At 40.4% G+C, this 21,837-nt stretch overlaps 2 protein-coding genes across 3 annotated transcripts; both read right to left on the bottom strand.

Annotated features, from left to right (window-relative positions):
- Window positions 1-3,733: 3,733 nt before the first annotated feature.
- Window positions 3,734-13,954, bottom strand: LOC117522457 (glutamine synthetase). 2 transcript variants are annotated; one of them, XM_034183868.1, is made up of 8 exons: window positions 13,949-13,954; window positions 13,512-13,515; window positions 7,013-7,199; window positions 6,716-6,877; window positions 5,724-5,870; window positions 4,685-4,812; window positions 4,387-4,586; window positions 3,734-4,298 (listed from the first exon to the last, which is right to left on the bottom strand). In XM_034183868.1, exons 3-8 carry the CDS (start codon window positions 7,176-7,178, stop codon window positions 3,986-3,988), a joined length of 1,116 nt encoding a protein of 371 aa, XP_034039759.1. In that variant the 5' UTR covers window positions 7,179-7,199; window positions 13,512-13,515; window positions 13,949-13,954; the 3' UTR covers window positions 3,734-3,985. The 2 variants fall into 2 exon arrangements, with proteins under 2 accessions (XP_034039759.1, XP_034039757.1); XM_034183866.1 differs by lacking the exons at window positions 13,512-13,515; window positions 13,949-13,954 and adding an exon at window positions 8,172-8,289 and having other exon boundaries at window positions 7,013-7,197.
- Window positions 13,955-16,420: 2,466 nt separating this feature from the next.
- LOC117522458 (glutamine synthetase) lies at window positions 16,421-21,362 on the bottom strand. The gene is made up of 7 exons (XM_034183869.1): window positions 21,227-21,362; window positions 20,069-20,253; window positions 19,772-19,933; window positions 18,783-18,929; window positions 17,746-17,873; window positions 17,448-17,647; window positions 16,421-17,359 (listed from the first exon to the last, which is right to left on the bottom strand). Exons 2-7 carry the CDS (start codon window positions 20,232-20,234, stop codon window positions 17,047-17,049), a joined length of 1,116 nt encoding a protein of 371 aa, XP_034039760.1. The 5' UTR covers window positions 20,235-20,253; window positions 21,227-21,362; the 3' UTR covers window positions 16,421-17,046.
- Window positions 21,363-21,837: the final 475 nt, after the last annotated feature.

Below are 21,837 nucleotides of genomic sequence, written 5' to 3' on the forward strand. Positions count from 1 at the left end.
CATCTCTTTCAGCTTGAGCCGGATTGAGTTTGGTCACATGTGTAAAATGAGCCGGATCTGAAAAACAGGTCTGAACACTATCTGGCTAGAAGGTGAGCCAGATTGCCAACCCCAGTCTGAACAGGGCTCTAGAGGAATTAGAATTTTAGTGTACTTAGTATGGCCAACTTAGTGAACGAATTAGGGGTGCAATGAGCCATAACTAAAAGGAGGGTGAGGTTAGCGAGACAGGTTAAAGGTTAATCCTAGAGCCATGATTTACAAGGACACAAATGTGGATCTTTTAACCCTGGCTAGATCACCTTGGTGCAAACTTAACCTTTTAGTGGTGCCCCAACTTCACTCAGCAATGCTAAAACACAATGCATATGTTATAAATTGGCTAGAATGCTACCATATCGTTCGACATTAAAGCCTTGCAGGAACAAGGCATCCACTAATTAGCCAAGGCCAAATTCACCTGCTATGAAAATACGAACATCAGTCACTGATGTCAGGTCAGTGTTGTTACCGACGGAATTCCAAAGAATTTACACTCACGGGCAGTTTCAACTCAGTGTAGCTGAAAGTTTTATGTTAAGGCTCTGGCCATGTTAGCTACAAGCGACAGAGGCAGTGCAGCAACATGCCATTCATTTTCAGAGTGGGCGCTTTGCAGTGGCACAAGACAGCGGCTGCTCTGCCGGTGAGGCCAAAATAGATTTAAAGTCTATTTTATGTAAATGCAAAGTGACAAAACACAGCGACTGGCAATCCGAGTGAATAGACAGCGTGATGCCAGCTGATTGGTCGCTCAAAATAATCCAAGACGGCGGAATAATTTTGTCGCTAATGTGACTGTACCACAAGTTTTAGCTTAAGTCAGTTTGGTATTTACCAAAATTGTTGTCACTTCAGCTGCTCCTGTTATTGTTCAGGGTCGCCACAGCAGATATAGCCAGATCTGCATTGGTATTTGGCACAAGTTTTACACCAGATGCCCTTCCTGATGCAACTCCTGGAGAAACGCACACAGCCGTTGGTGTTCCGAAGAGGTCTCTCATCTAAGTACTAACCAGATGCTGTGCAGCTTAGCTTCTAAGATCTGTCAGGACCAGGCTGACACAGAGCAGACTGGCTGCAGTATTTATTCAATATTCAAAAATGGCCAAAATCTTAAGTGATTGCCACTTTTCTACATTACGTGGCAGTCTGACCTAAATGTCCACCTTAGGTATAATTTGTAAATCTGCTCCTTTATGTTTTAAAGATTGAGGCAAAAAAAAAAAAAAAAATATATATATATATATATATATATATATATATATACACAACCCCGGGCAATAATTATGGAATCACCGGCCTCGGAGGATGTTCATTCAGTTGTTTAATTTTGTAGAAAAAAAGCAGATCACAGACATGACACAAAACGAAAGTAATTTCAAATGGCAACTTTCTGGCTTTAAGAAACACTATAAGAAATCAAGAAAAAAAGATTGTGGCAGTCAGTAACGGTTACTTTTTTAGACCAAGCAGAGGAAAAAAATATGGACTCACTCAATTCTGAGGAATAAATTATGGAATCACCCTGTAAATTTTCATCCCAAAAACTAACACCTGCATCAAATCAGATCTGCTCGTTAGTCTGCATCTAAAAAGGAGTGATCACACCTTGGAGAGCTGTTGCACCATGTGGACTGACATGAATCATGGCTCCAACACGAGAGATGTCAATTGAAACAAAGGAGAGGATTATCAAACTCTTAAAAGAGGGTAAATCATCACGCAATGTTGCAAAAGATGTTGGTTGTTCACAGTCAGCTGTGTCAAAACTCTGGACCAAATACAAACAACATGGGAATGTTGTTAAAGGCAAACATACTGGTAGACGAAGGAACAATATGTCTCAAAAATCGAAAATGCACAACAAAACAAATGAGGAATGAATGGGAGGAAACTGGAGTCAACGTCTGTGACCGAACTGTAAGAAACCGCCTAAAGGAAATGGGATTTACATACAGAAAAGCTAAACGAAAGCCATCACTAACACCTAAACAGAAAAAAAACAAGGTTACAATGGGCTAGGGAAAAGCAATCGCGGACTGTGGATGACTGGATGAAAGTCATATTCAGTGATGAATCTTAAATCTGCATTGGGCAAGGTGATGATGCAGGAACTTTTGTTTGGTGCCGTTCCAATGAGATTTATAAAGATGACTGCCTGAAGAGAACATGTAAATTTCCACAGTCATTGATGATATGGGGCTGCATGTCAGGTAAAGGCACTGGAGAGATGGCTGTCATTACATCATCAATAAATGCACAAGTTTACATTGATATTTTGGACACTTTTCTTATCCCATCAATTGAAAGGATGTTTGGGGATGATGAAATCATTTTTCAAGATGATAATGCATCTTGCCATAGAGCAAAAACTGAAAACATTCCTTGCAAAAAGACACATAGGATCAATGTCATGGCCTGCAAATAGTCCGGATCTTAATCCAATTGAAAATCTTTGGTGGAAGTTGAAGAAAATTGTCCATGACAAGGCTCCAACCTCCAAAGCTGATCTGGCAACAGCAATCAGAGAAAATTGGAGCCAGATTAATGAGTACGGTTTGTCACTCATTAAGTCCATGCCTCAGAGACTGCAAGCTGTTATAAAAGCCAGAGGTGGTGCAACAAAATACTAATGATGTGTTGGAGCGTTTTTTCATGACTCCATAATTTTTTCTTCAGAATTGAGTGATTCCGTAATTTTTTCCGTCTGCTTGGTCTAAAAAAGTAACCGTTACTGTCACAATTTTTTTTTCCTGATTTCTTAAAGCCAGAAAGTTGCCATTTGAAATGACTTTAGTTTTGTGTCATGTCTGATCTTTTTTTTTTCTACAAAATTAAACAACTGAATGAACATCCTCCGAGGCCGGTGATTCCATAATTTTTGCCAGGGGTTGTCTATCTTCTCCTCCTGGATGAAATATGTAGCACACTACTATTGGGTGATTTTTGTCTAAGAGGAGTCAAATGATGCCTTACACATCTCGTTACGGAAAGGAAGCCCATGTTAATAAATCAAGCAGATAACCACCATCATGGTACCAATTAGTGATAACCAAGACCATCAGGTTTCTTGCGTGAGTTCATACAAAGACTCGGGTATGTCGACATAAATCCATTGCACGGCTTTAGGTCACAGTCCAACAACATTTGGACTAGTTTTGAACTTGATGCTAAAGATAGTTAACATGGAATGTGTGACCATGATTAACAGAACTTAAGTGCAAATGTCTTTCTAGGCAGGAGAATCTGTTAAACCAGAGAGACAGAAACACACGTGCTGCATTCGTTTAAAGTAAAGACACAAGACAGGCATGTTGTGATAAAATAAGTTTTAAATGTATCAAAAAAAAACAAAAAAAAAACGATACACATCAGATCCTCTAAGCTGATGTTTGAACAAGTCAGGTGCATTACAAGAGCATAGTTAACAAAAAGGATAAAACTCCTTGAGGAACTCTACAAATGGCACATGGACAGCTCCACCACAATGAACATCTGGGTACAAACAAGATGATTCAATGTGTTAAAATCTGAATACAAACATTGCCATTTAAAAACAAAACATCATTAAGATCATCAAATTAGTAACACTGAAGACTGGAAGAGGCAAGTTAAGAAATTAAACCATACACAATTCTTGTTTTGTTTTTAAAGTTACTTTCCAGCCTTAGCAGCACTACGCTTCAGTTCATTTTAGTCACTGAGACAAAAAAGGAAAATCCAGCACAGAATATGTACAGTGTTACAAAAGGCCAGTCCCATCAGAAGGCAAGAGTAACGATACCCTGCTATTACCAGCTCACCGCTACCAAGGACAAGACTGCCTTGTTTTAAGTTGACCAGCCAACTTGAAGCCATTAGAATGCAGGTTAAATCATCTCAGTAGGAGAAGAGGAAACACTGTACTAGTTTAAAGAAAAGAATGTCAGGAGGGGAGTGGCATTCAGTAATCTAAAGGTTTATCTCCTTCCTCGCTCAGCAAACATGTGCGGATCAGGGCCTCCGTTACACCATATGGGTCGCAGTTGGCAGATGGTCTGCGGTCCTCAAAGTAGCCCTTCTTCTCCTGCCCGACATTACGGGGAATGCGAATGCTGGCGCCACGGTTGGCCACACCTGCAGAGAACTCGTGGATGTTTGAGGTTTCGTGATGACCGGTGAGACGGCGGGCGTTGTCCAGCCCCCCTTTAGGGTCATAAGCACGAATATGGTATTCGTGCCTCTTCCCGAGCTTCTCAATCGCATCTTCAATGGCTCTGAAAACATAAACAGGGTGCCCGTCAGAGCTGATGTGATTAAAGCAACAATGCTCACAAATCAAACCACTGATGAACTGGCACTCACTTTAATCCACCATCTTCCCTCATCTCTTTCGTGCTGAAGTTTGTATGGCAGCCAGCACCATTCCAGTTTCCGGGGATGGGCTTAGGGTCAAATGTGGCGACCACGCCAAAATCTTCACACACACGGTGCAGGATAAAACGTGCCGCCCAGAGATGATCGCCCATGTTGATACCCTCACAAGGTCCAACCTGAAACTCCCACTGTCCAGAAAGAGAAACAAAAGTAAGTTATGAGTTCCAAATTTTAAAGCCTGTTCATTACATTTAAAAGATATTTTAGGATGTTTTTCCATATTTACCTGTGCAGGCATTACTTCTGCATTTGTGCCACAAATCTGGACTCCAGCGTAGAGACAGGCTCTGTAATGGGCCTCCACTATGTCTCTGCCATAGGCTTTGTCTGCTCCCACACCACAGTAATAGGGACCTGTACAATACAAACTAGTTAAAACCACCCAGTCGACAATCATTTCATCCAAGCAACACAACACTGACATTCACAAGTAAGGCCATATGCTTATATAAACCAGGACTAAAAACAAGCAAACTTAAATTTTGGCTAATTCAACAAATACATAAACACAATGATAGCATTTATCATTTTAAGATAATAATGAGATGAGATTTATTTAATAAGACACATTTAAAGTTTTGTTCTCCTTGGCAGATTTTTAGTGGAGTCTTTTGGTAGATATGTGACACTGTTCACCTTCAAAAGCACTTAATACCATGATCCTAAAAGCTGTCAACCAATGACAGATGTTTACAACTGATCACCAATCTTTTATGACAATTTTGGATTAATGACTGCACGTTGACAAATATTTGCCATTTTGAGCATCCTTCCTCAATCATGTAAAGTATATTATCCCAAGCTTTCAATATTTCTGTAGAATAAGACTGTAAAGTTGATCACGGCACCATGACTCTTGAGATGGCACCCATGAAGGAACCCAGCTTGTCGAGATCCTGAATTTTTCTTCCAAAGCCTTGGCTGAATTGTTTTGATTCCATCCACCATAAATAGGTGGCGCCAGTTATTCAGACATGCATTTAACCCCTAGTTGTGCCAAACAGTCTTTTAAAGTTTGAAAAGTAATGTCATATGTAACGTTCTGACCAACTCAAAATTTAAAACTAAGTTGCATCATTTTAAAGTAACTACATGGAGTTTAGACATTTTTATTATTTACAGGAGACATAACTGACTGAACACATACTGGTAGACAAGATGGAATATGTACCTTTTGGGAAAAATAGAGTTTGAATGCTTTTTATCCCAGCTGTACCAAAACATACGGCCTCATTCGCATATGAGTTTCTGGACTTGTTCTTTACCTTGTGGTCCAGGAAATCCATTCGATGGCCAGCCGAAAGGGTGTCCATCTGTGCCAAGAATTGTGTACTCTTGCTCCATGCCAAACCAAGGATGCTGGTCCTTGACCATGTTCATCACCTTGTTACACCTCATTCGAAGATTTGTTTCTGCAAATAAAATTTTTTAAATTTAAAGAGTGACATCAGTAAAGAGATGAACTGGTCCAATCTATTCAGTATCTCTTCTCATTTTCTATAAAAATTATGTAAAAGCAATTCTTTTGGTTTCACTTTTGCTTAGAGTAGCCCCAGTGAATCCAGTATGAACCCACATGTTGATTTGGCAGTTTAATACCGGATGGCTTCAGATGTACAAAGGGAATGGAACACTGGAGGCCTTGAACCAGACCTTCTACCATTTAACAATTCACTGACTGTAATACTGTAATGTGTGCACATTGTCCAACACAAAGTAATATGTCAGATTGTCTTGCTGAAGCCAATGTTTTCCACCAATTAGTGCTTTATAGTCACAAAAAGAAGCAAATTAACACATTCAAATGACTTAACAAAACCAGTCAAAAGCCAAAGATATGAATTCATAGTGATGAAACAGAAAAAGCAGCAAATTCAACTGACAAGCTAAAATTGGTCTTATTTTTAAATTTAACATTGTAATACAGTTACAACAACTAATCCACTATTGAATTAATTGCTACTTTTGTAACAGATTAATAATTTTCCACAATCTACTAATCAATTAACTGAGAAAATCTGACGAGTTGCCCTACTATGCAAGCAATAACTTCAGACATGAATTTTAAGATTAATTTCAAATGTACCAAAACATTTCAGCAGTGTGAGATATTACTTCTAGAGTTGGTCTACCTTAAAAATATTGTTTTGCAATTGTGGCAGGGGATTCAACTTTGCAGAAGAACATTTAGCAAATTTTAACTATTTTACCACATTTTTGTTAACCATGAAGACTTCAGACCAAGACATGCTGGTACCTGATGGTTTGCGGTTGTACTTCAGCACTTCACAGAAGACAAGCTTGTTGGGATCTTCGCGAAAGGGATCACGGAACATGGCAGCAGGAACCAAGTACATGTCGCTGTTGGAGCCCTCAGCCTGGTACGTGCTGGAACCGTCAAAGTTCCATTCCGGAAGATCTACACAACAAAGGACAGCTGTGCTTCATACTACACGACTGCTAGGAGTTACATGCAATACATAACATGTTACATATCCTAGAAAATATTTTTGCAAGAGTCAAGAACAAGATATTACTTAAAGGCTGAGTGTACCTTCAACACTTTTGGGTTCATAATCCAGCGTTCTGGTTTTACATCTGAGTCCCTCTCCTGTTCCATCAACCCAAATGTACATAGCTTGGACTTTATTCCCCTGAGGGAGTTCCATGTAATGCTTCTTGACAGCTTTACTCAAGCTGGCACTTGCAGATGTGGCCATTTTTGCTACTGTAACACACCTGAAAAAGACAACAGGTTGTGAGACCAGTGTTTTCATTTGATTCCAGGCCGCCTAACCAGGACGGGAGGTTACTGCGTGATTGTTCCGGTCTTCCAGAAGAAGAAAATGTAATTTTCCATTCTTTTCCCTCCCCCACTTTGTAAACAAAGGAAGGTGGCCTCCACTGGTGTTAAACCAGATTCTGTGACCCAGCAGATTTTGAGACCCGATTAAGATTCTTGCCTCTGTAGATAATTACAGATTATCTTTTAACATTTAGGCATTTTAGAGTGTTTAAAAACTATGTGGGATCATACAACTTGAAAACAGCATAAACTAGCTAAACTATCAGTCTTAACTATTTAACCCGCGTGTCCCAGAAAACGACAAAACAATATATTTTCTTTGTCAGAGTGGATCATGCTGTTCTGAACTGTAAAGTCTTTGCTCCACCTCTTAATGTGATCTTCCATAACAGAGTAAAGTAATTTTCGATACTCAACTAGCGGAAACAAATTCTACTCTGAGCACAAAATCTACCGGGTTACATAATTCCGTGGAACACCAGTTAGCCGCGGATTTGGCCTACAAAGGCTGGATGAGCTGGAAATGCAAGTTTCCCCTCTCAAACGAAGAAGGAAAAAAAACAAACCATATCAAAGTACACCACTACTACACGAAAAGGGGGGGAACTGTTGCAAAACCACGTCAGCAAAGCTCTCTGCTGGTGTCGCCATGGCTACAACGAGTTACCGAGGCAACGTTACATCATTGGCGCGTTCATTCCATGCGGCACATCACTAATGAACAACAAAAAGATGGAATTAAACTTCACATTCCTGCAGACTATGGCTCGGATTCTACCACATAATTAATATAATGAAATTACAAAAAAAAGCTTCCACATTATTGTAGTCTCTAACAACGAAAATAAAAACCCGGCGGCGCGTGCGGACAGAATTCAAGCGCGAGGAGACACGAAACCATATTTACCTGGACAAACGAGAAAATAAAAACCGAAGGGCAGCCACCTACAAAGGACTACAGAACTCTACAGCAATAATGCCTTTCTAATTCTCCGGTCCTGAAATTCGGCATCAGCGCATTTATAAGACGAGGAACTGGGCTGTTATTGGTCGAGGCGGTTCCTTCCACGCCCTCGTGCCAGAAGCGCGTGCGTCACCCTCCGACCTCTTCGTCCTTGCACGCGGGCGCTTTCTAAGAAATCGCAATTCGATCTTTCAGAGTAATCGCAGTTCATAGAGAGAGGCAATGTCCTTTATTGCCATCGTGTATTGCAATGTATTGCGTGTATCTGCATTAAACATAATACAGCAAACTTCAGAGGCAACGTCACCGTGCCCCCCCCTTTTTTTTTTTACTTGTTGCACGAGACAGACTCTCAGCTAAGGGCGCTACCACGTGGGAACTATGAGTTACTGCGCTTTTTTAAAGTAGGAATTTTATTTTTCTACAATAAGCATTATTGTGCCATATATACCTATACACTTCTGATATTATGACTCTAATGCTGTTTTCTTTCTGCCTATGAATGATCCATCCCCAAAATGCAATAAGCAGAATCTTTCTAGGAATGTCATGACCTTTTTTTTGTGACTTTCCAAGCACACAGTGTACTGAGTGAAGTAATTGGTAACATATTACCGTTGATATTAAAAGTTGTGCAGAAAACATGTCAAGGAATTGTTTATTTTACCCCCAGCGCTTGCACCATTCTGCTTGACATAACATTACCACAGGTCCTTCATTCCAGCAGCTATCAGACTCTGACCCCACCTATAATAAAACATATAACACCACAGTAAAATGCTGCTCTATAACACCACCTTAGATACAGTGAAGGTGCTGTTCCCATCACATCACATCACTACCACCATTTTTTACACCTTTTTCATGCTGCCACACTGTATTTTATAACTCTGTTTTTTACATTTGCACCTGTTATATTTCCCCGTGCAGTGTCATTACTCCAGTCATTCATTCATTTTCTGTACCCATTTACTCCATTGAGGGGCTGGAATCTGACCCAACAGTCACACAGCATGAGGCAGGGCGCATGACGCCAGTCTGTCGCACGGCCACATACAGACAGACAAGCACATTTACACTCACATGTACACCTATGCCCAAATTAAGTGTCCAGTTCACATAACCTGCATGTCTTTGGAAGATGGAGGAAGCCAGAGCACCTGGAGGGAACGCACGCAAACATGGGAAGAGCATGCAAACTCCATACAGAAAGGATAACTTGGCCCCATGACCTTTTTGCAGTGCTAACCACTAAGCCACCATGCCACGTGTCATTACAAGTAGAATTACTTTCTTAGTGCAATTAATTCTTGCAGCTTTCAATGGGCAGCACGGTGGCTTCGTGGTTAGCACTGTTACCTCACACCAAGAAGGTCATGGGATTGGTTCCCACCTATGGCCTTTCTGTGTGGAGTTTGCATGTTCTCCCTGTGTTTGCGTGGGGTTCCCTTTGGGTTCTCTGGCTTCTTCTCACATCCAAACACATGCAGGTTAAGTGGACTGTAAACTTTATAATTGTCCAGGTCTCCCTCATAAAAGAGATCTCAAACTCTAACTGGTTAAATAAATAAATTACTTATGTATTTTCTCCTTTTTTGTATGATTTGCATCCTGCTGCCTACCTCTTTTTTGGCTATGCTGCTGTAACAAGTGAACTTCCCAGTATTGGGAACATTAAAGTCTTATCTTATCTTATCTTAGTGTATTTTAGTTTTATTTGGCCAGTTCTGCCCCTTTCTCAGATTACGAAAACTTGATCTTTCTCACATACTTCTTTCACATACTTACTTTCTCACACATCAGATCTCATTATATTGTTTTTCAGAGTGGCTCTACAGCTCCACCTGGTGGAACAACAGCTTCAGCGTGGTAAAGGAGGTGGGTAAATTTTGCACAATAGGAGGAAAGGTATTACCCAAACCCCTTACGAAGGAAGAATACGCTACAGAATGAATACAAACTACAGAACCAGTATGATCAAAAGACAAACATTCTAGCAGTAATCAAAGGAGGTTTTGGAATTGCATGTTAAAAGATGACAAAGCTCGAAGAGCATGCGGTCAACTTTGTAAGTATTCTGACACGGACAGTATTTTCCTCTGTGCACCACCACAGCAAAGCTGAGATGAAACAATGAATGAATGGATTTATTCTGCACACACACAAATCCGAAAGAATCAATCAATCAATCAATTTTTTTTATATAGCGCCAAATCACAACAAACAGTTGCCCCAAGGCGCTTTATATTGTAAGGCAAGGCCATACAATAATTATGTAAAACCCCAACGGTCAAAACGACCCCCTGTGAGCAAGCACTTGGCTACAGTGGGAAGGAAAAACTCCCTTTTAACAGGAAGAAACCTCCAGCAGAACCAGGCTCAGGGAGGGGCAGTCTTCTGCTGGGACTGGTTGGGGCTGAGGGAGAGAACCAGGAAAAAGACATGCTGTGGAGGGGAGCAGAGATCGATCACTAATGATTAAATGCAGAGTGGTGCATACAGAGCAAAAAGAGAAAGAAACAGTGCATCATGGGAACCCCCCAGCAGTCTACGTCTATAGCAGCATAACTAAGGGATGGTTCAGGGTCACCTGATCCAGCCCTAACTATAAGCTTTAGCAAAAAGGAAAGTTTTAAGCCTAATCTTAAAAGTAGAGAGGGTGTCTGCCTCCCTGATCTGAATTGGGAGCTGGTTCCACAGGAGAGGAGCCTGAAAGCTGAAGGCTCTGCCTCCCATTCTACTCTTACAAACCCTAGGAACTACAAGTAAGCCTGCAGTCTGAGAGCGAAGCGCTCTATTGGGGTGATATGGTACTACGAGGTCCCTAAGATAAGATGGGACCTGATTATTCAAAACCTTATAAGTAAGAAGAAGAATTTTAAATTCTATTCTAGAATTAACAGGAAGCCAATGAAGAGAGGCCAATATGGGTGAGATATGCTCTCTCCTTCTAGTCCCCGTCAGTACTCTAGCTGCAGCATTTTGAATTAACTGAAGGCTTTTTACGGAACTTTTAGGACAACCTGATAATAATGAATTACAATAGTCCAGCCTAGAGGAAATAAATGCATGAATTAGTTTTTCAGCATCACTCTGAGACAAGACCTTTCTGATTTTAGAGATATTGCGTAAATGCAAAAAAGCAGTCCTACATATTTGTTTAATATGCGCTTTGAATGACATATCCTGATCAAAAATGACTCCAAGATTTCTCACAGTATTACTAGAGGTCAGGGTAATGCCATCCACAGTAAGGATCTGGTTAGACACCATGTTTCTAAGATTTGTGGGGCCAAGTACAATAACTTCAGTTTTATCTGAGTTTAAAAGCAGGAAATTAGAGGTCATCCATGTCTTTATGTCTGTAAGACAATCCTGCAGTTTAGCTAATTGGTGTGTGTTGTCTGGCTTCATGGATAGATAAAGCTGGGTATCATCTGCGTAACAATGAAAATTTAAGCAATACCGTCTAATAATACTGCCTAAGGGAAGCATATATAAAGTGAATAAAATTGGTCCTAGCACAGAACCTTGTGGAACTCCATAATTAACTTTAGTCTGTGAAGAAGATTCCCCATTTACATGAACAAATTGTAATCTATTAGACAAATATGATTCAAACCACCGCAGCGCAGTGCCTTTAATACCTATGGCATGCTCTAATCTCTGTAATAAAATTTTATGGTCAACAGTATCAAAAGCAGCACTGAGGTCTAACAGAACAAGCACAGAGATGAGTCCACTGTCCGAGGCCATAAGAAGATCATTTGTAACCTTCACTAATGCTGTTTCTGTACTATGATGAATTCTAAAACCTGACTGAAACTCTTCAAATAGACCATTCCTCTGCAGATGATCAGTTAGCTGTTTTACAACTACCCTTTCAAGAATTTTTGAGAGAAAAGGAAGGTTGGAGATTGGCCTATAATTAGCTAAGATAACTGGGTCAAGTGATGGCTTTTTAAGTAATGGTTTAATTACTGCCACCTTAAAAGCCTGTGGTACATAGCCAACTAACAAAGATAGATTGATCATATTTAAGATCGAAGCATTAAATAATGGTAGGGCTTCCTTGAGCAGCCTGGTAGGAATGGGGTCTAATAAACTTGTTGATGGTTTGGATGAAGTAACTAATGAAAATAACTCAGACAGAACAATCGGAGAGAAAGAGTCTAACCAAATACCGGCATCACTGAAAGCAGCCAAAGATAACGATACGTCTTTGGGATGGTTATGAGTAATTTTTTCTCTAATAGTTAAAATTTTGTTAGCAAAGAAAGTCATGAACTCATTACTAGTTAAAGTTAATGGAATACTCAGCTCAATAGAGCTCTGACTCTTTGTCAGCCTGGCTACAGTGCTGAAAAGAAACCTGGGGTTGTTCTTATTTTCTTCAATTAGTGATGAGTAGAAAGATGTCCTAGCTTTACGGAGGGCTTTTTTATAGAGCAACAGACTCTTTTTCCAGGCTAAGTGAAGATCTTCTAAATTAGTGAGACGCCATTTCCTCTCCAACTTACGGGTTATCTGCTTTAAGCTACGAGTTTGAGAGTTATACCATGGAGTCAGACACTTCTGATTTAAAGCTCTCTTTTTCAGAGGAGCTACAGCATCCAAAGCTGTCTTCAATGAGGATGTAAAACTATTGACGAGATACTCTATCTCCCTTACAGAGTTTAGGTAGCTACTCTGCACTGTGTTGTTATATGGCATTAGAGAACATAAAGAAGGAATCATATCCTTAAACCTAGTTACAGCGCTTTCTGAAAGACTTCTAGTGTAATGAAACTTATTCCCTACTGCTGGGTAGTCCATCAGAGTAAATGTAAATGTTATTAAAAAATGATCAGACAGAAGGGAGTTTTCAGGGAATACTGTTAAGTCTTCTATTTCCATACCATAAGTCAGAACAAGATCTAAGATATGATTAAAGTGGTGGGTGGACTCATTTACTTTTTGAGCAAAGCCAATAGAGTCTAATAATAGATTAAATGCAGTGTTGAGGCTGTCATTCTCAGCATCTGTGTGGATGTTAAAATCGCCCACTATAATTATCTTATCTGAGCTAAGCACTAAGTCAGACAAAAGGTCTGAAAATTCACAGAGAAACTCACAGTAACGACCAGGTGGACGATAGATAATAACAAATAAAACTGGTTTTTGGGACTTCCAATTTGGATGGACAAGACTAAGAGACAAGCTTTCAAATGAATTAAAGCTCTGTCTGGGTTTTTGATTAATTAATAAGCTGGAATGGAAGATTGCTGCTAATCCACCGCCCCGGCCCGTGCTACGAGCATTCTGACAGTTAGTGTGACTCGGGGGTGTTGACTCATTTAAACTAACATATTCATCCTGCTGTAACCAGGTTTCTGTTAGGCAGAATAAATCAATATGTTGATCAATTATTATATCATTTACCAACAGGGACTTAGAAGAGAGAGACCTAATGTTTAATAGACCACATTTAACTGTTTTAGTCTGTGGTGCAGTTGAAGGTGCTATATTATTTTTTCTTTTTGAATTTTTATGCTTAAATAGATTTTTGCTGGTTATTGGTAGTCTGGGAGCAGGCACCGTCTCTACGGGGATGGGGTAATGAGGGGATGGCAGGGGGAGAGAAGCTGCAGAGAGGTGTGTAAGACTACAACTCTGCTTCCTGGTCCCAACCCTGGATAGTCACGGTTTGGAGGATTTAAGAAAATTAGCCAGATTTCTAGAAATGAGAGCTGCTCCATCCAAAGTGGGATGGATGCCGTCTCTCCTAACAAGACCAGAAGCTTTGCCAATTATCTATGAAGCCCACCTCATTTTTTGGACACCACTCAGACAGCCAGCAATTCAAGGAGAACATGCGGCTAAACATGTCACTCCCGGTCCGATTGGGGAGGGGCCCAGAGAAAACTACAGAGTCCGACATTGTTTTTGCAAAGTTACACACCGATTTAATGTTAATTTTAGTGACCTCCGATTGGCGTAACCGGGTGTCATTACTGCCGACGTGAATTACAATCTTACCAAATTTACGCTTAGCCTTAACCAGCAGTTTCAAATTTCCTTCAATGTCGCCTGCTCTGGCCCCCGGAAGACAATTGACTATGGTTGCTGGTGTCGCTAACTTCACATTTCTCAAAACAGAGTCGCCAATAACCAGAGTTTGATCCTCGGCGGGTGTGTCGTCGAGTGGGGAAAAACGGTTAGAGATGTGAACGGGTTGGCGGTGTACACGGGGCTTCTGTTTAGGGCTACGCTTCCTCCTCACAGTCACCCAGTCAGCCTGCTTTCCCGGCTGCTCGGGATCTGCCAGGGGGGAACTAACGGCGGCTAAGCTACCTTGGTCCGCACCGACTACAGGGGCCTGGCTAGCTGTAGAATTTTCCACGGTGCGGAGCCGAGTCTCCAATTCGCCCAGCCTGGCCTCCAAAGCTACGAATAAGCTTAAGAATAAGAACAGAAACATACCAATAATATGAATGTTATGTATATATACACGCACACACATGTATACATATATACACATACATACTACATATATGCATATACATATATACACACACATATACACGTACATATACATACATATTGACTGATTGATCATTTATTTTGAGTTTTACAAAATAAGCATTTCTTTGACATCTACATTTACCCACATTGGGTTGAAAAGAACAGGAGATACAACAGGAGATATACTGGTAGACCAAGGAAGACATCAAAGCGTCAAGACAGAAAACTTAAAGCAATGTCTCAAAAATCGAAAATGCACAACAAAACTAATGAGGAATGAATGGGAGGAAACTGGAGTCAACGTCTGTGACCGAACTGTAAGAAACCGCCTAAAGGAAATGGGATTTACATACAGAAAAGCTAAACGAAAGCCATCATTAACACCTAAATAGAAAAAAAAACAAGGTTACAATGGGCTAAGGAAAAGCAATCGTGGACTGTGGATGACTGGATGAAAGTCATATTCAGTGATGAATCTCGAATCTGCATTGGGCAAGGTGATGATGCTGGAACTTTTGTTTGGTGCCGTTCCAATGAGATTTATAAAGATGACTGCCTGAAGAGAACATGTAAATTTCCACAGTCACTGATGATATGGGGCTGCACGTCAGGTAAAGGCACTGGAGAGATGGCTGTCATTACATCAATAAATGCACAAGTTTACATTGATATTTTGGACACTTTTCTTATCCCATTAATTGAAAGGATGTTTGGGGATGATGAAATCATTTTTCAAGATGATAATGCATCTTGCCATAGAGCAAAAACTGTGAAAACATTTCCTTGCAAAAAGACACATAGGGTCAATGTCATGGCCTGCAAATAGCCCGGATCTTAATCCAATTGAAAATCTTTGGTGGAAGTTGAAGAAAATTGTCCATGACAAGGCTCCAACCTCCAAAGCTGATCTGGCAACAGCAATCAGAGAAAATTGGAGCCAGATTAATTAAGAGTACTGTTTGTTACTCATTAAGTCCATGCCTCAGAGACTGCAAGCTGTTATAAAAGCCAGAGGTGGTGCAACAAAATACTAGTGATGTGTTGGAGCGTTTTCTTTTTCATGATTCCATAATTTTTTCCCTCTGCTTGGTCTAAAAAAGTAACTGTTACTGCCACAATTTTTTTTTTCCTGATTTCTTAAAGCCAGAAAGTTGCCATTTGAAATGACTTGTTTTGTGTCATGTCTATGATCTGCTTTTTTTCTACAAAATTAAACAACTGAATGAACATCCTCCGAGGCCGGTGATTCCATAATTTTTGCCAGGGGTTGTATATCTTCTCCTCCTGGATGAAATATGTAGCACACTATTGGGTGATTTTTGTTTAAGAGGAGTCAAATGATGCCTTACACATCTCGTTACGGAAAGAAAGCCCATGTTAATAAATCAAGCAGATAACCACCATCATGGTACCAATTAGTGATAACCAAGACCATCAGGTTTCTTGCGTGAGTTCATACAAAGACTCAGGTATGTCGACATAAATCCATTGCACAGCTTTAGGTCACAGTCCAGCAACATTTGGACTAGTTTTGAACTTGATGCTAAAGATAGTTAACATGGAATGTGTGACCATGATTAACAGCAGAACTTAAGTTCAAATGTCTTTCTAGGCAGGAGAATCTGTTAAACCAGAGAGACAGAACCACACGTGCTGCATTCGTTTAAAGTAACGACACAAGACAGGCATGTTGTGATAAAATAAGTTTTAAATGTATCAAAAAAAAACAAACATCAGATCCTCTAAGCTGATGTTTGAACAAGTCAGGTGCATTACAAGAGCATAGCTAACAAAAAGGATAAAACTCCTTGAGGAACTCTACAAATGGCACATGGACAGCTCCACCACAATGAACATCTGGGTACAAACGTCAACCAAACAAGATGATTCAATGTGTTAAAATCTGAATACAAACATTGCCATTTAAAAACAAAACGTCATAAGATCATCAAATTAGTAACACTGAAGACTGGAAAAGGCAAGTTAAGAAATTAAACCGTACACCACAATTTTTTGTTTTTAAAGTTACTTTCCAGCCTTAGCAGCACTACGCTTCAGTTCATTTTAGTCACTGAGACAAAAAAGGAAAATCCAGCACAGAATATGTACAGTGTTACAAAAGGCCAGTCCCATCAGAAGGCAAGAGTAACGATACCCTGCTATTACCAGCTCACCGCTACCAAGGACAAGACTGCCTTGTTTTAAGTTGACCAGCCAACTTGAAGCCATTAGAATGCAGGTTAAATCATCTCAGTAGGAGAAGAGGAAACACTGTACTAGTTTAAAGAAAAGAATGTCAGGAGGGGAGTGGCATTCAGTAATCTAAAGGTTTATCTCCTTCCTCGCTCAGCAAACACGTGCGGATCAGGGCCTCCGTTACACCATACGGGTCGCAGTTGGCAGATGGTCTGCGGTCCTCAAAGTAGCCCTTCTTCTCCTGCCCGACATTACGGGGAATGCGAATGCTGGCGCCACGGTTGGCCACACCTGCAGAGAACTCGTGGATGTTTGAGGTTTCGTGATGACCGGTGAGACGGCGGGCGTTGTCCAGCCCCCCTTTGGGGTCATAAGCACGAATATGGTATTCGTGCCTCTTCCCGAGCTTCTCAATCGCGTCTTCAATGGCTCTGAAAACATAAACAGGGTGCCCGTCAGAGCTGATGTGATTAAAGCAACAATGCTCACAAATCAAACCACTGATGAACTGGCACTCACTTTAATCCACCATCTTCCCTCATCTCTTTCGTGCTGAAGTTTGTATGGCAGCCAGCACCATTCCAGTTTCCGGGGATGGGCTTAGGGTCAAATGTGGCGACCACGCCAAAATCTTCACACACACGGTGCAGGATAAAACGTGCCGCCCAGAGATGATCGCCCATGTTGATACCCTCACAAGGTCCAACCTGAAACTCCCACTGTCCAGAAAGAGAAACGAAAGTAAGTTATGAGTTCCAAATTTTAAAGCCTGTTCATTACATTTAAAAGATATTTTAGGATGTTTTTCCATATTTACCTGTGCAGGCATTACTTCTGCATTTGTGCCACAAATCTGGACTCCAGCGTAGAGACAGGCTCTGTAATGGGCCTCCACTATGTCTCTGCCATAGGCTTTGTCTGCTCCCACACCACAGTAATAGGGACCTGTACAATACAAACTAGTTAAAACCACCCAGTCGACAATCATTTCATCCAAGCAACACAACACTGACATTCACAAGTAAGGCCATATGCTTATATAAACCAGGACTAAAAACAAGCAAACTTAAATTTTGGCTAATTCAACAAATACATAAACACAATGATAGCATTTATCATTTTAAGATAATAATGAGATGAGATTTATTTAATAAGACACATTTAAAGTTTTGTTCTCCTTGGCAGATTTTTAGTGGAGTCTTTTGGTAGCTATGTGACACTGTTCACCTTCAAAAGCACTTAACACCATGATCCTAAAAGCTGTCAACCAATGACAGATGTTTACAACTGATCACCAATCTTTTGACAATTTTGGATTAATGACTGCACGTTGACAAATATTTGCCATTTTGAGCATCCTTCCTCAATCATGTAAAGTATATTATCCCAAGCTTTCAATATTTCTGTAGAATAAGACTGTAAAGTTGATCACGGCACCATGACTCTTGAGATGGCACCCATGAAGGAACCCAGCTTGTCGAGATCCTGAATTTTTCTTCCAAAGCCTTGGCTGAATTGTTTTGATTCCATCCACCATAAATAGGTGGCGCCAGTTATTCAGACATGCATTTAACCCCTAGTTGTGCCAAACAGTCTTTTAAAGTTTGAAAAGTAATGTCATATGTAACGTTCTGACCAACTCAAAATTTAAAGCTAAGTTGCATCATTTTAAAATAACTACATGGAGTTTAGACATTTTTATTATTTACAGGAGACATAACTGACTGAACACATACTGGTAGACAAGATGGAATATGTACCTTTTGGGAAAAATAGAGTTTGAATGCTTTTTATCCCAGCTGTACCAAAACGTATGGCCTCATTCGCATATGAGTTTCTGGACTTGTTCTTTACCTTGTGGTCCAGGAAATCCATTCGATGGCCAGCCGAAAGGGTGTCCATCTGTGCCAAGAATTGTGTACTCTTGCTCCATGCCAAACCAAGGATGCTGGTCCTTGACCATGTTCATCACCTTGTTACACCTCATTCGAAGATTTGTTTCTGCAAATAAAATTTTTTAAATTTAAAAAGTGACATCAGTAAAGAGATGAACTGGTCCAATCTATTCAGTATCTCTTCTCATTTTCTATAAAAATTATGTAAAAGCAATTCTTTTGGTTTCACTTTTGCTTAGAGTAGCCCCAGTGAATCCAGTATGAACCCACATGTTGATTTGGCAGTTTAATACCGGATGGCTTCAGATGTACAAAGGGAATGGAACACTGGAGGCCTTGAACCAGACCTTTTACCATTTAACAATTCACTGACTGTAATACTGTAATGTGTGCACATTGTCCAACACAAAGTAATATGTCAGATTGTCTTGCTGAAGCCAATGTTTTCACCAATTAGTGCTTTATAGTCACAAAAAGAAGCAAATTAACACATTCAAATGACTTAACAAAACCAGTCAAAAGCCAAAGATATGAATTCATAGTGATGAAACAGAAAAAGCAGCAAATTCAACTGACAAGCTAAAATTGGTCTTATTTTTTAATTTAACATTGTAATACAGTTACAACAACTAATCCACTATTGAATTAATTGCTACTTTTGTAACAGATTAATAATTTTCACCAATCTACTAATCAATTAACTGAGAAAATCTGATGAGCTGCCCTACTATGCAAGCAATAACTTCAGACATGAATTTTAAGATTAATTTCAAATGTACCAAAACATTTCAGCAGTGTGAGATATTACTTCTAGAGTTGGTCTACCTTAAAAATATTGTTTTGCAGTTGTGGCAGGGGATTCAACTTTACAGAAGAACATTTAGCAAATTTTAACTATTTTACCACATTTGTTAACCATGAAGACTTCAGACCAAGACATGCTGGTACCTGATGGTTTGCGGTTGTACTTCAGCACTTCACAGAAGACAAGCTTGTTGGGATCTTCGCGAAAGGGATCACGGAACATGGCAGCAGGAACCAAGTACATGTCGCTGTTGGAGCCCTCAGCCTGGTACGTGCTGGAACCGTCAAAGTTCCATTCCGGAAGATCTACACAACAAAGGACAGCTGTGCTTCATACTGCACGACTGCTAGCAGTTACATGCAATACATAACATGTTACATATCCTAGAAAATATTTTTGCAAGAGTCAAGAACAAGCTATTACTTAAAGGCTGAGTGTACCTTCAACACTTTTGGGTTCATAATCCAGCGTTCTGGTTTTACATCTGAGTCCCTCTCCTGTTCCATCAACCCAAATGTACATAGCTTGGACTTTATTCCCCTGAGGGAGTTCCATGTAATGCTTCTTGACAGCTTTACTCAAGCTGGCACTTGCAGATGTGGCCATTTTTGCTACTGTAACACACCTGAAAAAGACAACAGGTTGTGAGACCAGTGTTTTCATTTGATTCCAGGCCGCCTAACCAGGACGGGAGGTTACTGCGTGATTGTTCCGGTCTTCCAGAAGAAGAAAATGTAGTTTTCCACTCTTTTCCCTCCCCCACTTTGTAAACAAAGGAAGGTGGCCTCCACTGGTGTTAAACCAGATTCTGTGACCCAGCAGATTTTGAGACCTGATTAAGATTCTTGCCTCTGTAGATAATTAGATTTTTTTTAACATTTAGGCATTTTAGAGTGTTTAAAAACTCTATGTGGGATCATACAACTTGAAAACAGCATAAACTATCAGTCTTAACTATTTAACCCGCGTGTCCCAGAAAACGACAAAACAATATATTTTCTTTGTCAGAGTGGATCATGCTGTTCTGAACTGTAAAGTCTTTGGTCTACCTCTTAATGTGATCTTCCATAACAGAGTAAAGTAATTTTCGATACTCAATTAGCGGAAACAAATTCTACTCTGAGCACAAAATCTACCGGGTTACATAATTCCGTGGAACACCAGTTAGCCGCGGATTTGGCCTACAAAGGCTGGATGAGCTGGAAATGCAACAGTTTCCCCTCTCAAACGAAGAAGAATGAAAAAAACAAACAAACCATATCAAAGTACACCACTACTACACGAAAAGGGGGGAAATTATTGCAAAACCACGTCAGCAGAGCTGGTGTCGCCATGGCTACAACGAGTTACTGAGGCAATGTTACATCATTGGCGCGTTCATTCCATGCGGCACATCACTAATGAACAACAAAAAGATGGAATTAAACTTCACATTCCTGCAGACTATGGCTCGGATTCTACCACATAATTAATATAATGAAATTACAAAAAAAAGCTTCCACATTATTGTAGTCTCTAACAACGAAAATAAAAACCCGGCGGCGCGTGCGGACAGCGTCACAGAATTCAAGCGCGAGGAGACACGAAACCATATTTACCTGGACAAACGAGAAAATAAAAACCGAAGGGCAGCCACCTACAAAGGACTACAGAACTCTACACCAATAATGACTTTCTAATTCTCCGGTCCTGAAATTCGGCATCAGCGCATTTATAAGACGAGGAACTGGGCTGTGATTGGTCGAGGCGGTTCCTTCCACGCCCTCGTGCCAGAAGCGCGTGCGTCACCCTCCGACCTCTTCGTCCTTGCACGCGGACGCTTTCTAAGAAATCGCAATTCGATCTTTCAGAGTAATCGCAGTTCATAGAGAGAGGCAATGTCCTTTATTGCCATCGTGTATTGCAATGTATTGCGTGTATCTGCATTAAACATAATACAGCAAACTTCAGAGGCAACGTCACCGTGCCCCCCCCCCCTTTTTTTTTTACTTGTTGCACGAGACAGACTCTCAGCTAAGGGCGCTACCACGTGGGAACTATGAGTTACTGCGCTTTTTTAAAGTAGGAATTTTATTTTTCTACAATAAGCATTATTGTGCCATATATACCTATACACTTCTGATATTATGACTCTAATGCTGTTTTCTTTCTGCCTATGAATGATCCATCCCCAAAATGCAATAAGCAGAATCTTTCTAGGAATGTCATG

The sequence above is a fragment of the Thalassophryne amazonica genome, chromosome 12 (assembly GCF_902500255.1).
Source record: "Thalassophryne amazonica chromosome 12, fThaAma1.1, whole genome shotgun sequence".
Classification (NCBI taxonomy): domain Eukaryota; kingdom Metazoa; phylum Chordata; class Actinopteri; order Batrachoidiformes; family Batrachoididae; genus Thalassophryne; species Thalassophryne amazonica.

Bases quoted from the DNA above. Each gene is read 5' to 3' on its own strand.
- LOC117522457 (XM_034183868.1), bottom strand. From the start codon at position 7,178: ATGGCCACATCTGCAAGTGCCAGCTTGAGTAAAGCTGTCAAGAAGCAT. The intron at 4,813-5,723 runs GTAAAGAACAAG...TGTATTGTACAG, and splicing joins TGGATTTCCTGGACCACAAG to GTCCCTATTACTGTGGTGTG. The intron at 4,587-4,684 runs GTAAATATGGAA...CTTTCTGGACAG, and splicing joins CAGAAGTAATGCCTGCACAG to TGGGAGTTTCAGGTTGGACC.
- LOC117522458 (XM_034183869.1), bottom strand. From the start codon at position 20,234: ATGGCCACATCTGCAAGTGCCAGCTTGAGTAAAGCTGTCAAGAAGCAT. The intron at 19,934-20,068 runs GTACACTCAGCC...TTTGTTGTGTAG, and splicing joins TGAACCCAAAAGTGTTGAAG to ATCTTCCGGAATGGAACTTT. The intron at 18,930-19,771 runs GTACCAGCATGT...TTTTATTTGCAG, and splicing joins GTACAACCGCAAACCATCAG to AAACAAATCTTCGAATGAGG.